This window comes from Phalacrocorax aristotelis, chromosome 4 (genome assembly GCF_949628215.1).
Source record: "Phalacrocorax aristotelis chromosome 4, bGulAri2.1, whole genome shotgun sequence".
NCBI classification, from domain to species: Eukaryota; Metazoa; Chordata; class Aves; order Suliformes; family Phalacrocoracidae; genus Phalacrocorax; species Phalacrocorax aristotelis.
In genome coordinates, this window is record NC_134279.1 from 73488454 (window position 1) to 73503548 (window position 15095).

The following is a 15095-nucleotide window of genomic DNA, read 5'->3' on the forward strand; positions in this document are numbered from 1 at the left end:
TATTAAGATTTCATTATAAGGGCCATTTCTCTCACATTCAGTTGACATTTGACTGCTTGTGACTTCTGCAGAACAACTTCTTCTGACAGAAGACGTGCAGATCTAGGAATACAGTACATGTGTGGCACAGAGTAGAAAAAATGGTTTGTATCATCCCTGTCCACCCTTTGCCAAAGAGACATTGGTTGTCAATCTCCAGAAGGAATTCCTCTCCTTTTCCCTGCACTTCAGGATACCAGCTCCCAGAATTACTCCAGTAGTTCAGAAGGCGATAACTGCCAGCTTGGGTTACAAGCACTGCAAAGGATTTGCCATTTTTCTTGGGTTCCTTACCTCCTTGTCAATGCAAGCACCTTGAAATGGTCAGATTTGTTTCAGTTCCCCTTAGGCAAGTTTAATAATAAAAGCAATAAAAATTACTCTTGCAAAAGACTATGTTCTGGATTATGAAACTGGAACACACTTTAAAAAGTAAAGCTTAAAATAAATAAATTTACATTTAAGACACCTCATATGAATGCTCTTTCTTCTCTTAAACATATTCAGTGGAAGTACAGCAACTTCTACAAAGAAGCTAAAGACAAGGGTCTCAGTAAGCTCTTGCAGGCCCGTCAGAAGTTGTGTGCAAACTACAGACTGAAAAACACCACTCAGAAGAATTGTCTTTCAGAAGGGGACCTCTCTGAGCCTTTATTCAGAAATAGAAGAAAAAGGGCAGCAGGTCAGTCGCACTCGTTCTCTGAAACATTTTCAGTACCAGCTGACCTAAAAGGTTAGCTTGGAAGCTAGCAATCTATTCTTCATAAATATGCCTTTCTGACTTCTAATATGATTTCAACTTTTCTTGAAGACCATTCCTGGTGTACTAATGACAGATGAGAGAGCTGGCCCTTAGAAAGCTGCCCGTTCTTTTCTGTTCGTTTGGGGAGTTCAGCTGTCTCCAAACTCAGGAGATACCCAGACTTTACAAATTACTTTCATATTAATGTTTAAATACATGAAATATGTTAATTAATGTATTAAGTACTCACTTTTCTAACTGTGCCAAACGTCATTCTCATACTAAACTCTCAGTCTGCACAAACCAAGTATTCCCCTCCCTTTAAAGGTTAAATCCACTAGTCTCAAAGAACTCCTAGCAGATTAATCTTCATAGAGAACACAGTGAAGTTTCAATTTTCTTTCATAAGATCCGACAGTGGTATCTCCTATCCATCTAAGAGCCAGACAAGGCACACTCAACTCTCTCATCTGCTTTGGGGATTTAAAATCCACAATGCTTGCTTCTCTGGAGAATCTTCTAACTAATAAGCCTAGAGGGTTTTACAGGTAAGATTTATCTGACCAGCTAAGAGCAAGGGCATGAATCAGTAACCTAATAATTTAAGAGTCCTGCTCCTGTGCTTGGGTTCTAGTAAAGAAGAACATGCTCTTGGCCACTGGGGAAAACACATATACTTTAAGGAAGAAAAGAAAAACAAGATCCACCTTTCCCAACTAAATACTCTGACCAGTATTAGTGAGAGTCACACACTCAGACTCACCATTTTCAGTTAAAACTCTCCTTACCTCAGTTTGAAACAGCTGCAGGACAAGGGACAAAGGATGCCCCACCAGCACCAGGAGGGGCTGCCATACTCACTATTGTATTGCTTTTGCCACCTCTTGGCTCTGGCCTGCAGTTCAGAGTGTGGAAGGAAGGAGGGCATAAACCAGTATCAATCTAACCAAGGATGGAGCAGCAGTAGTTCCTTAGACCTCATCACAGCTCTGTTTCTGTGCTGCAATTTGCACTTCAGAAAAGGATGATGGTATTTGTAGTGTTGGGAAGACTAGCTGGTCAACACCTGCAAACATAGCTAAAGGCATAAAGCCACTTTCTGATCGATATGACTTTGATGACTGTTAAACATGATCAATCCCATTCTCCCCTCAGGTGCCTGTTTGCAAACCAGATTTTCAGTGAATAAAGCATGTCAAATTTACTATAGAACAGTATTGCCCTCCTGTGGCTGAAGCAACAAATCTTATGAGGGTTCCCTTTATTTATTTATTTGTTTCTCATGCACAACCTCAGATACACTGGAAAAACTTTCCGAAAGGAATTCAGAACTGCGAGACTCACCTCCAAACCCCAAATCCAAAGCTGGGTTTGGCATGTTATGGCATAGTAGCTGAACAGAAAGAGTAAGCAGTAGGCATGATGCCAGTCCCTCTGGCTCCTTATGTTTCTCCTGATAATGTTATTCACAGCAGAAATTATGATTATCTGCATTCATCTTCAGTGGTCATGTTTACTAGTGACAACATTTCTTTCTGTGCACCATCAATTAATCAGTCCTCTTCAACCTGGGATTTACCACTTTTTTCTTAATCCAAAAGTAGACCTATATTATGCCCAGTCTCAAAGTAAGAGACAATCCTCTACCCCTTCATATGGGCCTTCCAGACCTTACCCAAAACCCATGTAAATAAACAGATTCTCTCTGACTTAAATGCCTTTTGGATCAGGTCCTCAGTGTCTTAGAGATATTGTAAGAGTTTCCAGACACACAGAGCAACAACAGAGACTGCAATGCCAGTCAGGGACTGACACAAAGCTCCCCACGGCAAAACCAGGGTCCGCCAGGCTACAGAATTGATGTGCAAAGCAGTAAGGATCATCCCACCCTTGAATACATAAAGTACTCTCTGAAATCCCCATAACTTAGCCAAACAGTATAGTTTAACCAAAACAATTACAACTTTTTCATGGGTAAAAAACTTGGAGATAATAAAAACTTCTTACATATTATATCAGACACACACTTGAGAGAAAACTGTTGCAATAAAGGATTAATATATATAAATGACAAGATGAATGTAGCTTAAAGCAGTCTAAATTCTTCACCATTATGTCAAAGTGCTGTTGAAAATCAAGTTACAGTTTCTGTGAAGATTAATTGCACTTGACATATTCCATGGAATGTGCTTGACCTGATCTATTTTACCTGCCAATAGTCAGTTAATATGACTCAGCTTTTCTGTCCAGCTGTCAAGGCTGGAAAGATAAGGCTAAGCATCTCTATCTTTCTTTCATGATTGCTAGCTATGCCATGCAAGAATGACTTACCTTTTTCTTCTCACAGATGGTCTTTTTCTGACAGACAGTCAGTGCTGCAACAAATTTAAACAGACTATTAAAACTAATTATGGTAATGGAATTTTAACCATGACGATGCATGTCTGACCCTCATGGCTCTTCTGAGGCACAGAACAGGAATAATCCCACATGATCAATATCCCTTATACAGCAAAAGAAGAGGCAAATCTTATCACTAACTCTAATTTTAAAAAATGTGGCAAAGACCTATTTTCTAGAACTGATTCATGTCATCTTTAGGATGCAGTGATGGGGAGGAAGTCCCCAATAAACTTTAATAGGTCAGAATCAACTCCAGGACAACATGTGTGGCTTTAATCAAGTCTGACTTCAATTTATACATATGTCTCAGTATTTCCTACACTGGGATTTTTGTGTTCTCTGTTCAGCTTGGAGAACACACTCGCAAATAATCCATACAGCCAGAGAAAGTTAAGGGATACATCTATGCTCAAAATATTCAAAAGTATTTTATGTTGTTTCAGGAAAACATACAGCCCAAAACAGAGGATGAATAGCAATCCTGGGCCACAACTAACTTACTCAGCCATAGCTATACCTTTTCAAGGCACTGGAATGCACTTAACTGCACATTCCATAACAAAATTTTGTTCTCATTCAAATAAAATTAACTTTTCTTTCAGATAACTGTCGACAGCAAATTTTCCTTGCTGCTCAATATTTATTTCTGATCAATGAATTTTTATTATTATCTCAAGGGAAAAAGTATTCGCTTAACATTAGGTTCCAGAAGGCTCTATGGAACGTGATGGAAATTGAGGACTGTACACCCAGCTGGGTACATATAGATGGAGGGCAGGATAAGGAATAGCTCTCATTCTCTTGGAAATATCTGAAATGGATTTTTACGTAAGCTTTTCTTCCAAGAACATTTTGTGCAGACCAAGCATACAGAACTGCAGCCTGGAAGGAAGGAGATTGTTTGGAAAGGATTTATCAGCAAGGTCAGAGTGAACATTGCTCACTTGTTCATTAATTCTGTGTAATAAATGTTTATAGATACATGCCAGTTAAGATGACACTAGAGAAATTAGGCTTGCAAGCATTTGGTTTAATTGGGCAGATCAGCAATGTCTTTTGAATGGAGGTATAAAAACAACAGCATTTTTCCACCTCAAGCTCCATTGCTGTGCTACAGCAAGGGTGTTCACTGGCCACACCTTTCAGCAACATGTCCTTTAGCACCGGTGAAGATAGACATTTAGATTTCTTCTGGGAACCCTGACGACATTCTCCATTTAGTTTTGTGTACCTTATTCCTAACCCTGTGGCAGCAAACAGCCATGTTTGGATCTTGCTACTCGCATCCAAGTGCGGCAGATTTTTGATTGTTCACTTTATTTTTCCATCTTTCCTGATCAGTTTTTATTTTGGATGCTATCTAGGAAAAACAAATAGAAATGATTAAGTGGCTCACTTTTAGATTTCCATTTATATTTTTGGCTGGTAGATTTGTCATCTGTAGTGCTCAGTATTAGTTATGCTACATTTAACATTATCCAGAACTATTATTTTCATTTAACCACTTCTCCCCAGAAAATAATTTTCTTGACAATTACACTGATTTCCTTTTTGTTGGTAGTCCATCTTGCAGAAGCAATAGAATCCAACTGAAACAACTGGGTACAACAGCTGGATGCCACCAGCTAGGGCAGGTTTGTCTGCCTCTCTTCTTGCTTTCTGACCCAGACTATAGCAAAAATCACTTCATCATCCCTGCTATAGCTCACGCTCACCATTTATCTTATATTTGTAAACTCAGTACTTCTTGCTCTGTTGTATAACCCTACTTGCACTCCTTCTTCACAATATGTCTCTACTTTGGATAGTGTGTATTTCAGGCTAGGAGCAAGTCTTTTCTTCTGGCATGTAAGTTATTTTTCAGGCTGTTGTAACACTGCAAGCTAACAAACCGATAAGAATTACTCTCATTCTTGAGACTGGTGTAACTTCATCTCCCTCTACAATTATTGTCCTTTTGGGTTCACCCCTCCTGAACAGATGTTCAGCCACTGCTACTTAGACTTCTTACATTTGAATGCCTCATAGCCGATAAGGATAACAAAATACCTTGAAATCAGTGTTTGGCTGGTGAAGTCCTACCTCAGCTGTGGTCCCTCCCTCCTTGAGGAATTTGTTTATGTCACCCACTAAGATGTCAGACATAGCAGGTGATGTAGATTTTTTTCTAGCTCTGAAATCCTCTCTTTGAACCTTACACAAGAAGGATATTTTTTTCAGCTGGACTAGAAGATCCCATCTGTTCATTTGGCTCACTTTTGTACAATTCCCATGACCCTTCTTTTTGATAGTTGGTGGAGACATGGCTGCTATTTTGCTGATCACATCCATTGGGATCTGACGACGCCCATCTTGCCATTTTATTCCTAAAAACTGGATCTCCTGAGTGGGTCTCTTGACCTTACTTTGTTTTATGGCAAAACTGGCCTCCAGAAGGATTTGAACTATTTTCTTCCCCTTCTCAAAAGCTTCTTTTGCTGTGTTGCCCAATGCTGGGTGCCAAAAAGGACTATTGTGGTTTAACCCAGCAGGCAGCTAAACACCACACAGCTGCTCACTCACCCACCCACCCCAGTGGGATGGGGGAGAGATTCGGAAGGGCAAAAGTAAGAAAACTCGTGGGTTGATACAAGGACAGTTTAATAATTAAAGTATAACAATAAGAAGAATAGTAGTAATATTGTAATGCAAATAACAAGAAGAGAGAGAGAGAAGTGAAACCCAGAGAAAAAACAAGTGATGCAACCAACCGCCCTCTACCCGCTGACCAACACCCAAGACTGACCAGACACTGAGACCCAAGCTGTGTTCGCTGCCCCCCCAGCCAACTCCCCCCAGTTAATATACTGAGCATGACCCCATATGGTATGGAATATACCTTCGGCAAGTTTGGAACAGCTGTCTTGGCTGTGCCCCCTCCCCTCCTGGCTTCTTGTGCACCTGGCAGAGCTTGGGAGGCTGGAAAAGTCCTTGACTTAGTGTAGGCACTGCTTCGGCAACAACTAAAACACCAGTGTGTTATCAACAGTATTCTCATACTAAATCCAAAACACAGCACTGTACCAGCTACTAGAAAAAAAAATTTACTCTATCCCAGCCAAAACGAGGACACTGGTAAAGTTGGAAAGCTATATACGCAGCTGAGAAGGAATGGGAGAAAGTAAAGGGATGCAAGTATATTATATATATTATGCAGGTATACTTAGAAAGATGTGATGTGAACACTAAAGGAAAACTGAAGGGAACTCATGAAGGTATTTAAGTAAGGAATGACAAAAGCAAAGTTAGATGGGAAGAAGAAGATGAAGCAAGAGGCAAAGAAGCAAGGGGCAGAAATGATTCAGGGTGACAGCGCAGCCAAACATCTACAAACATGAACACTTGGTCAATACTGAAGAGCTCTTATTGTCACATCTCACAGGGACAATGAGCAGTCTAGAAGCCATTGGGATTGCTGTACCACATTTTTCTGGGAGAAACAGGGATCAAGTTAAACTGCAACAATACTTTTAAGAAGTCCTTAACTAAATTCCTGACAAAAAAGGACAGTTACTCCGATGTTACTCCCTAATATAAAGGAGCACATCTGACAGGTTTTTTTCTATACTGCACTGCTGAATTCCAGAAAGGATCATTCAGGAGGATCAGAGTTGCAATTAATTATTTGTAGTAGTTTTATGAGAGAAAAATGCAGCACTTAAATATATGGTATTCAAGGACAGGGCACTTGGCATTTTTCAGAATAATTTTTTGTTACTTCATGTTCTGTTTCACTAAACTGCTCTTGCATTTTCTATTAACTAGACCCAACCATGAGTTGCACTGATGGGCTTCATCTCAGAGAGGAGATGCATTTCACTGGCAGGTGAGATACCTGTTAGCAATTTATCTGTTTATTTCACATTATTTTTTATATTACACTAATAATTTACTTTCCAATTTCTATTAAAAAATTACCTACATACTTAATACTAAAAATGCAAGTAGTCTCACAACAGTAAAGTCCATGCTAGTACTAGGATTATAAAACAAAGATGGTTTCTGGGATTCTGAGAAACCACCTATGATTTCAAATCTTGAGCTTATTCAGTACCTAAACTCTGCCTTACTGAAAGAAGTCAAGATTGCATTTACAAAATCCATATTAGCCTTTCCACACTTATGAATAAAAAAGAGCCTATAAAAACATGTGTGGGGAATTGGATAAAAAGGATAGCTGGATTCACCGCAGCAGCCAGAAGTCGTCTAGAGCTGTATTCAGGAGCACTAAAATAAACAGACAAGAATGCCAATGAGTAATTTGTTTCCTCCTAGAACAAGTCAAGGGTCACTTCAATCAGCTGCAAAGATCATTTGTAGAAGGGCAGAATTCATAAGCTGGTTTTCATACACTTATCTTTCGTATCAGCACTAAACAGTATAGCTAAGGAAGTAATTTCAGTAAGATAATGGCAATAGAAAGCTGTTACCACTTATGAGAATTAACTACTCTAGAGAGATGTTTTGCAATAATATTATACCAACATTATACCAAAATAAATTCCAGGCTGGTTAGTTCTCTTTGATGTTCCAGTAATTCACATTAAGGACGTAGGTAAGAAGTTAATGTAATAATAAACATTTCCCCACTTCATCTTTTCAGAATGTTATGCAATTAATTTTCTTCAGTCTGACATTGTTTAACTTTCTGCTTGAATGCACAGAATTAAATCCAAGGAACATAAAGAAGCTATTTCAGAAAAAGAAAACAGTTACATAGCTTAACTTAATTTACATGGACAAAATTATTTTTAAAAAAAAAACCAAAACCAAAACAAAACAAAACCAGAAAAGGCTTCATCCACACTACAACAGAGTAGTTTTCCTACAATTCAGACTTGGAACAAAGCAGAACTAAAACTTGCAGTGCTGGAAAAAGACACATTATCTGGGTTTGCCTGGACAAGAAACTGTGTCACCCATGCAGAGAATCACAGAGACAGATGCTGTGATGAAGACTGCTTCTGTGAGCTGAAACGGAGTTTGCACAGAGAAGGAAGGTTTACAACGATGTCTCGGGAACAGCTGTAAGCCTCTGGGCCGTTTGAGGAATGAGTGTGAAAAGTGCTCTTAAGACAACTGTGACTTTCCATCACAGTGAGCTACCGCAGACTCCTTAAGGGAATATCAGAGGAATCCAGGTCCTGTTAGCCCTGCTGAAGTAGTCAAAATTGATGCCTATAAGATGACTCTGACCTTGATCTGAGATTTACAGAACCGCACACAGTGAAGGATCAGGCCTAATCCCTTGACAAACAGGATTGTGTCTTTGATGAGAGATTTCAGCTCAGTTAATCCAGATACATATCTCTGACTCTTTTGTCCTGGAAAACCTAAAGCACACCTGTATAAATGCTCTTTAATTTAAGGTGAATTAGAGTATAAGGAACCATATATCTCTGTGAAAACCAATGTATAAGATCCAGAACTATGCTCCCTCTCCTGTTACTAAAAGAAAGTAAAAGAAGAAATAGGATCCCTCCATGTTTACAAAACCATACTGAGAGGCAGAGACCAGACACAGAGAATGTTTTGTGTCACCAACCATGCAAAGCCAATCAGGCATCTCCAAAGCCACCTTCATTTGGAAGGTTCCTGTGCTATCAATTCCTGACATTAACCCAAGAGTGTTTTACTAGCATGGACCTGGATCTTATAGGGCCAAAAAGATTTCAAACTATTAAGACCTAATCCAAAATACAAATAAAATCCTGCAGATGCAAGTAGAGTTAGCAGAATTATACATAGTGTTAAGGTACATTTGTGGCTCTTCACAGGATCAGGCTGCAGCTAACTGCTGTGATATGTACGAGGGGAAGCTTTGGTTTGCCACCACTATTAAAATGGGATAGACAGATGCTTTCAAAAGAGTTTTGCCTTCCCATCACATTTCTTACACTTCCTTCATTCTGAATCTTGTCATTTAGGGTGCCTATGTACTCTCTGGCAGAACAGGACAGCTGATTTTAACCCATGCATGGAGGAACTCCAGTTATCTTAGATCTAAACTCTATTATTTAACACACAAAACCAAGGGAAAATGTCAAGATGTTCAGGAGGGTGAAATCTAGAGTGGCTACCACCAAAATGGTATCTACCCACTGTCAAAAACAGGCAACATACCAGGACTGACGTTGGTATGCAAAGGTATTGTTGTAGCTCAGATGAAGCTACAGGCAAACCTTGACTATTTGGAAACCCGTTTATATATTCTTCTATTCTTATTCTGCAATATTTAATAATCACAAAGCTGTAGCATTGTTATAAGGCCCACTGCTAAAAAAACCCACCCCAAAATCCAGAAAGTAGAACATGCTAGACTTCATAGATGAGAGCAGAACTGTATGGAAATCTGTAACTGGGGGAACTTCTGAATTAGATAGTACCTTAGCTTATTTTTCTTGTTTGCTGCTACATTTTTTAGGGAGGCATTATACTATTGCTTCTCTTCCAAATGGATAGGGAAGGAAAAGTTAGTGTTTGACGGAGCGGCTGTCCAAGATACCTACTATGACGTGGTTAATTTACTAAAGCACTAAATAGTGCTGGGATCTAGATTAATCTTCTTCTAAATGAAGAAAAGCATAGTTATAGCACAGATATGATAGGTGCCTGATAACTAATCTTAATCAAGAAATTTAGGATTCGTAATTGCTTGTCATTCTCAAAACTCTCATTGAGTTTTGTAGTGCATCTTTCTGAAAGGCACTATCACTGTATATATATGCTATAGCCAAGAGCCAATTATTGCTTTTATAGTTTGGACACACATGTCCAATTTAGATAAGCACAAAGGATCTATTTATTATATTATCTCAATGAAGATAAAAGGTCAGTCAAAGGGCAGGTTCTATCTTAACTAAAAGGGAGCATGACCTCAAAAGCAGCCTACAAACAAACAAACAAAAAACCCCAGATAATGTAGTTTCAAAATTATTTGCCTCCCCTACATAAAAATGCCCTAAGTGTATATAAATTAGAACCAAAAGACAAGTGTACATGTACTCTTTACCAGGACAAACAAGAAAGGGAGTGTTTAAGGAGATGGTTAGTGGTGGTTTACAATTAGAGTTAGCTTAAAGACAAGTAGTAGGGCATAATTTGCTGTTGGATGTTCTCAGCAGAGACATGCGTATATAAAATTAAAGTAATTAAATCCATTTCGGAACAGTTAGGGGTCACCTATCTCAGGCTTTGGCTTGTGCTGTTATCTAGTTAAACATTTAGGAAAATATGAGTTTATTATTTGGATACATTGTTGGGACACTGCAGCCTTACAAAACCAAGGATAAAATAGGTTGAGGTTTGCCATCATACAAGTTAGGACCTTCTTATAGTATATATTATACTTTGGGAAATTAAACATCTATAATGTCATTTCGCTAGTAGATTACACATATCTGCAAAACTAAAGATCAGTGAGGAGGGATAAGGGATATGTTTAGTTTGTATTTGAGGCTACAGCTGGGGGTAAGTTTAAGGACAGGAATACAAACAAAGAGAATGGGGAAAGTAGAGCCTGCATTATTCGTGGATCTTCTAACCCTCAGAAACAAAGAGAGAAAAGTAGTGATGAAAAGAGCTGATAGTGATATTAAAATCTGATAAAAGTATAAAACATGTAATTCAGGCTTGGGCAAGGAGCAAAGTGGGAAATTAAAACTTCATGAACTTAAACTGATGGATGCTGTATACCTCATAAACCTAAACAGGTGATGGAATTGTACAGATACAATTATTTTTCAGTTTTCAGCTACAAACTGCACTGCAACTGGTGTTGCAATCATACTCTGGACTGCCTCAAAAGAAGCATGGCCAGCAGGTCAAGGGAGGTTATTCTCCCCCTCTACTCTGCTCTGGTGAGACCCCACCTAGAAGACTCAGCTCTGTGGCCCCCAGCATAAGCAAGACCTGCTCGAGTGGGTCCAGAGAAAGGGCACAAAGACAATCAGGGGGCAGGACCACCTCCCCTATGAGGAAAGGCTGAGAGAGTTGGGGTTGTTCAGCCTGGAGAAGAGAAGGCTCCAGGGAGACCTTACAGAGGCCTTCCAGTATTTAAAGGGGGTCTACAGGAAAGATGGGGAGGGACTCTTGATCAGGGAGTGTAGTAATAGAATGAGGGATAACAGTTTAAACTGAAGGAGGGTAGAATAGATACTAGGAAGAAATTCTTTACTGGGAGGGTGGTAAGTCACTGGAACAGGTTGCCCAGAGAAGCTGTGGATGCCCCATCCCTGGAAGTGCTCAAGGCCAGGTTGGATGGAGCTCTGAGCAACCTGGTCTAGTGGAAGGTGTCCCTGCCCATGGCAGGGGGGTTGAAGCTAGATGATCTTTAAGGTCCCTTCCAGCTCAATCCATCCTATGATTCTATGATTCTATGACTGGACTCTGTTGCCTGGCTCCAGGGCTGTAGCGGTGGTCTCAGGCTGCAGCCTGGCCTGACACTCTCCCTGACCCCAGGGTGAACAGAGGATTTACACCTCTCTCCCTAAGGATTTTAGTTTTGGCTGTGGTCTTCAGCCTCTTGACAGTCAAGTTGCAATTACTGCTTGCCCACTTCTACTGAAGCAGGATAACTTCATCCAATTTAGGCTCTCTCTACTGGTTTAGCCCAAAAATCCCAAATACACTGATGTCAGGGAGGGGACAGGGCATTAAGAGTAGGAGCTGGAAGGCAGAGAGGATTCTGCTGGTGCCCGCTGAGATCAGCTCATTGCAGCCTTGCAGATGAAACCTTGAGGATATCACAGCGTGACTGAAAAGGGGCAGTATTTGCCATCCCAGAAGGTAATTCCCAAATGCCCCCACCACATGCACTCAGAAAGCAAGCTGCAAAACTTGCTACTTCCTCCTTTTTTTATTTTCTGGCCTTGCCCTCATGCTCTGGTTATTGAGCTTCGTGCCCCAGCCTGGTGTTGCAGGGATTTGGGCTCTGACCAGTCCTTGCAGACCCCAAATGGAATCTGAAAGTCGCAGCCCTGTGGCCAGCACTTCCCCTTGTGTTTTTCTTGCCTTCTCCAGCTCAGCAAAACTTGGTGATCCTCACATAATTTCCCCAATGTGATGCACTCATTTTCTTTCCTTGAAAAAGGAGGGCAGCGTCAGCAGGGGCCAAGCATCATGCAGAGGACAGCCCTGCAGCCACCCCAGCTCCAGCCCCGGTCGTGGTTCCCTCAACTGCCACAGCACCATGAAGCTCATAGAATAGAATCATAGAATCATTTAGGCAGGAAAAGACCCTTAAGATCATTGATGCCAACTGTTAACCTAGTACTGCCAAGTCCACCACTAAACCATGCCCCTAAGCACCACATCTACACGTCTTTTAAATACCTCCAAGGATGGTGACTGAACCACTTCCCTGGGCAGCCTGTTCCAGTGCTTGACAACCCTTTCAGTGAAGAAATTTCTCCTAATACCCAACCTAAACCTCCCCTAAACAGTGCAACTTGAAGCTGTTTCCTCTCATCCTTTCACTTCTTACCCGGGAAAAGAGACCGACATCTGTCTCCTTTCAGGTAGTTGTAGAGAGCGATAAGAATGACCCTGAGCCGCCTCCTCTCCAGACTAAACAAGCCCAGTTCCCTCAGCTGCTCCTCATAACATTTGTTCTCTCTTGAATCTGAAAGTCACAGCCCTATGGCTGGCACTTCCCTTTCTGTGGTTTCCTTGCCTACTCCAGCTCAGCAACTTGGTGATCCTCACGTAATTTCCCTGATGTGATGCACTCATTTTCTTTTTGAAACCCTGTGCCCACCCAGTGGTCAGGAGATAAAAGGAGGGCAACTGCAGCAGGGGCCGAGCATCGTGCAGAGGAGAGACCTGGCAGCCACCCCAGCTCCAGCACTGCTCGTGGTTTCCTCAGTCCCTGCAGCACCATGAAGATCCCCGCAGCTGCCCTGGCCGCTCTGCTCCTCGTGGCCATCTGCTCCCTGGCTGAGTGCTCCCAGAAGCCAGGTTTGCTATCCCTTCCCTGGAGAAAGCCCCATCCCCATTGATGGGATCCTTGTGTCCAAGGGGAGGGCTGGGAGCAGGTAGCGCTGGGACTCAGCCTGGGGAGTGAAGACTTCCAGCCCCAGGCAGACCCTCTGCCGCAGTGGGGGTCTCACTGGGGCTGTCTCTCTGCCCCCACAGACACTGTCCCCATCGAGTGCTGCTTCACCTACATAGCCCACCACATCCCAAGGAACTTCATCACCTCCGCCTACAGGACCAACAGCAACTGTTTCCTGCCAGCGGTGGTGTGAGTGCCCAACACTGCTGGGGCTCAGGGCACGACAGCCAGGGCAGCGCCCCAAGCGTGTCCGAGGGTGGCAGGGAGGGGGAAGGGGGCAGAGCCAGGGACACCCAGGGTGCTGCCAGAGGCACCCTGCTGCCCCTGCCAAGCACCCTAACACTGATTTTCTCTCTGCAGCCTGGTCACCAATAAGGGGAGGAAGGTGTGTGTGAACCCCAAGGCACTTTGGGTGCAGAGGTATCTGAAGGAACTCCAGATGCTGGAGTACTGACCCTTCCCCGCTGCCATCCCAGTGCAGCAGGCTCAGCCTCCAGCACCAGATGCACAACAGACTGCTTGAACTGCATCCTTCTTTAACGCGAAAATTTATTCTAATTGACATACGTTTGTTAAACTATATTTTGTTTGCTAAGAAAGTGAAAATACAAAAAGAATTTAAAAGGTATCAACATGCCTGTTAATGAGGAGTCAGGATTTCTGATGCATAAATAAAGTGTTTGGATTATCAAAACCTTTGGGTGTCTCTGAAGTCCCTGCTGGAGCTCCGACATGAGAGAAGGGACCCACAGGGACTCCATTGCCATCCCCACCCCCAGTTTCACTGCCCGCCCCGGGCAGGGTGACCCCAGCCCCATGGCAGCTCCTACAGTGCTTTTCCCTCCCCAGCCCAGGCTCAGCACCTGCCCAGCCAACATGACCCACACGTCCCTGTGGGGTGACGCTGGCATCTTGCCCAGGGGTTGCCCATTTCTCAGGGCCCTCCCTGTCCAGCATGTGTGGAGCTGAGTCACAAACCCACCAGGCTGGGCAGACCCACTGGGCACCTGCCGCCAACTCAGTGATGAGTCTGCCTCCAACACTGGAGGATCAGGACAGTCTTCAACTAAACCAACATCGCCATGCCCAGCCACTTCTTTCACTACAGCTCCTTGGGGTGACGGAGCTGAGGTCCTGGCAGTGCAAGGTGCCACAGCCTCCCCCTGCACTGTCCCACAGCACTGCTGGAGGAGCAGGCAGGACCCTCCTGTGTGCCTCCTCTGCCCAAATGAAGTGTCAGGTCCCCCAGGAGGAAGATGACTGGAGAATGACCCCCTGGGCACCTGCCAGAGGGGATTTTGGCCAGTGCCTGGCTGTGCAAGCAGAGGCCCCCGTGCCATGGGAAGGTGCTCTAGCCTCTCCCCAGCCCACTCTGGGCGTTACCCCCACTGCCACCTCAGCGCAGCGCAGGGGGTGACAGTGCCGCTGTCCTCCAGCAGTGGGCTGGCTGCACTGGCGGGCTGATTGTGACCAAAGTTGTTAGGCAGTTGTGCTGGCACGACAGGCTCTGCACCCACAAGAACTTCCTGGTGAGTCCCCGGGGCTCAACAGCCCCCAGTCCCCACCCCACACTGCCAACAGCCCCCGACACACACCCTCTTTTCCCCTCTTGCAGTACCACGCCAGCAGGCTGAGCCAGAGAGGGGCCAATGAAGAGGGCTTCTACAGCTTCCTCTTCCCTGCCGTCTGGCAGCAGCTGAAGTGGGTGGCACAGAGGTAAGGCTGGGGGGCAACATGTCCCACCATGGTCCCCGTGCCCTGTGGCTGGCACCACACAGGCCAACAACCCCCCAGGGATGGCCTGGCAGCCACCTGCAA

At 43.2% G+C, this 15095-nt stretch overlaps 1 protein-coding gene across 1 annotated transcript; it reads left to right on the top strand.

The window, feature by feature from the left end:
* Nucleotides 1–13004: 13004 nt before the first annotated feature.
* On the top strand, nt 13005–13875 carry LOC142056966 (C-C motif chemokine 3-like). Its single transcript, XM_075092468.1, has 3 exons — nt 13005–13180; nt 13358–13466; nt 13638–13875. Exons 1-3 carry the CDS (start codon nt 13102–13104, stop codon nt 13729–13731), a joined length of 282 nt encoding a protein of 93 aa, XP_074948569.1. The 5' UTR covers nt 13005–13101; the 3' UTR covers nt 13732–13875.
* The last annotated feature ends 1220 nt before the right edge of the window (nt 13876–15095 follow it).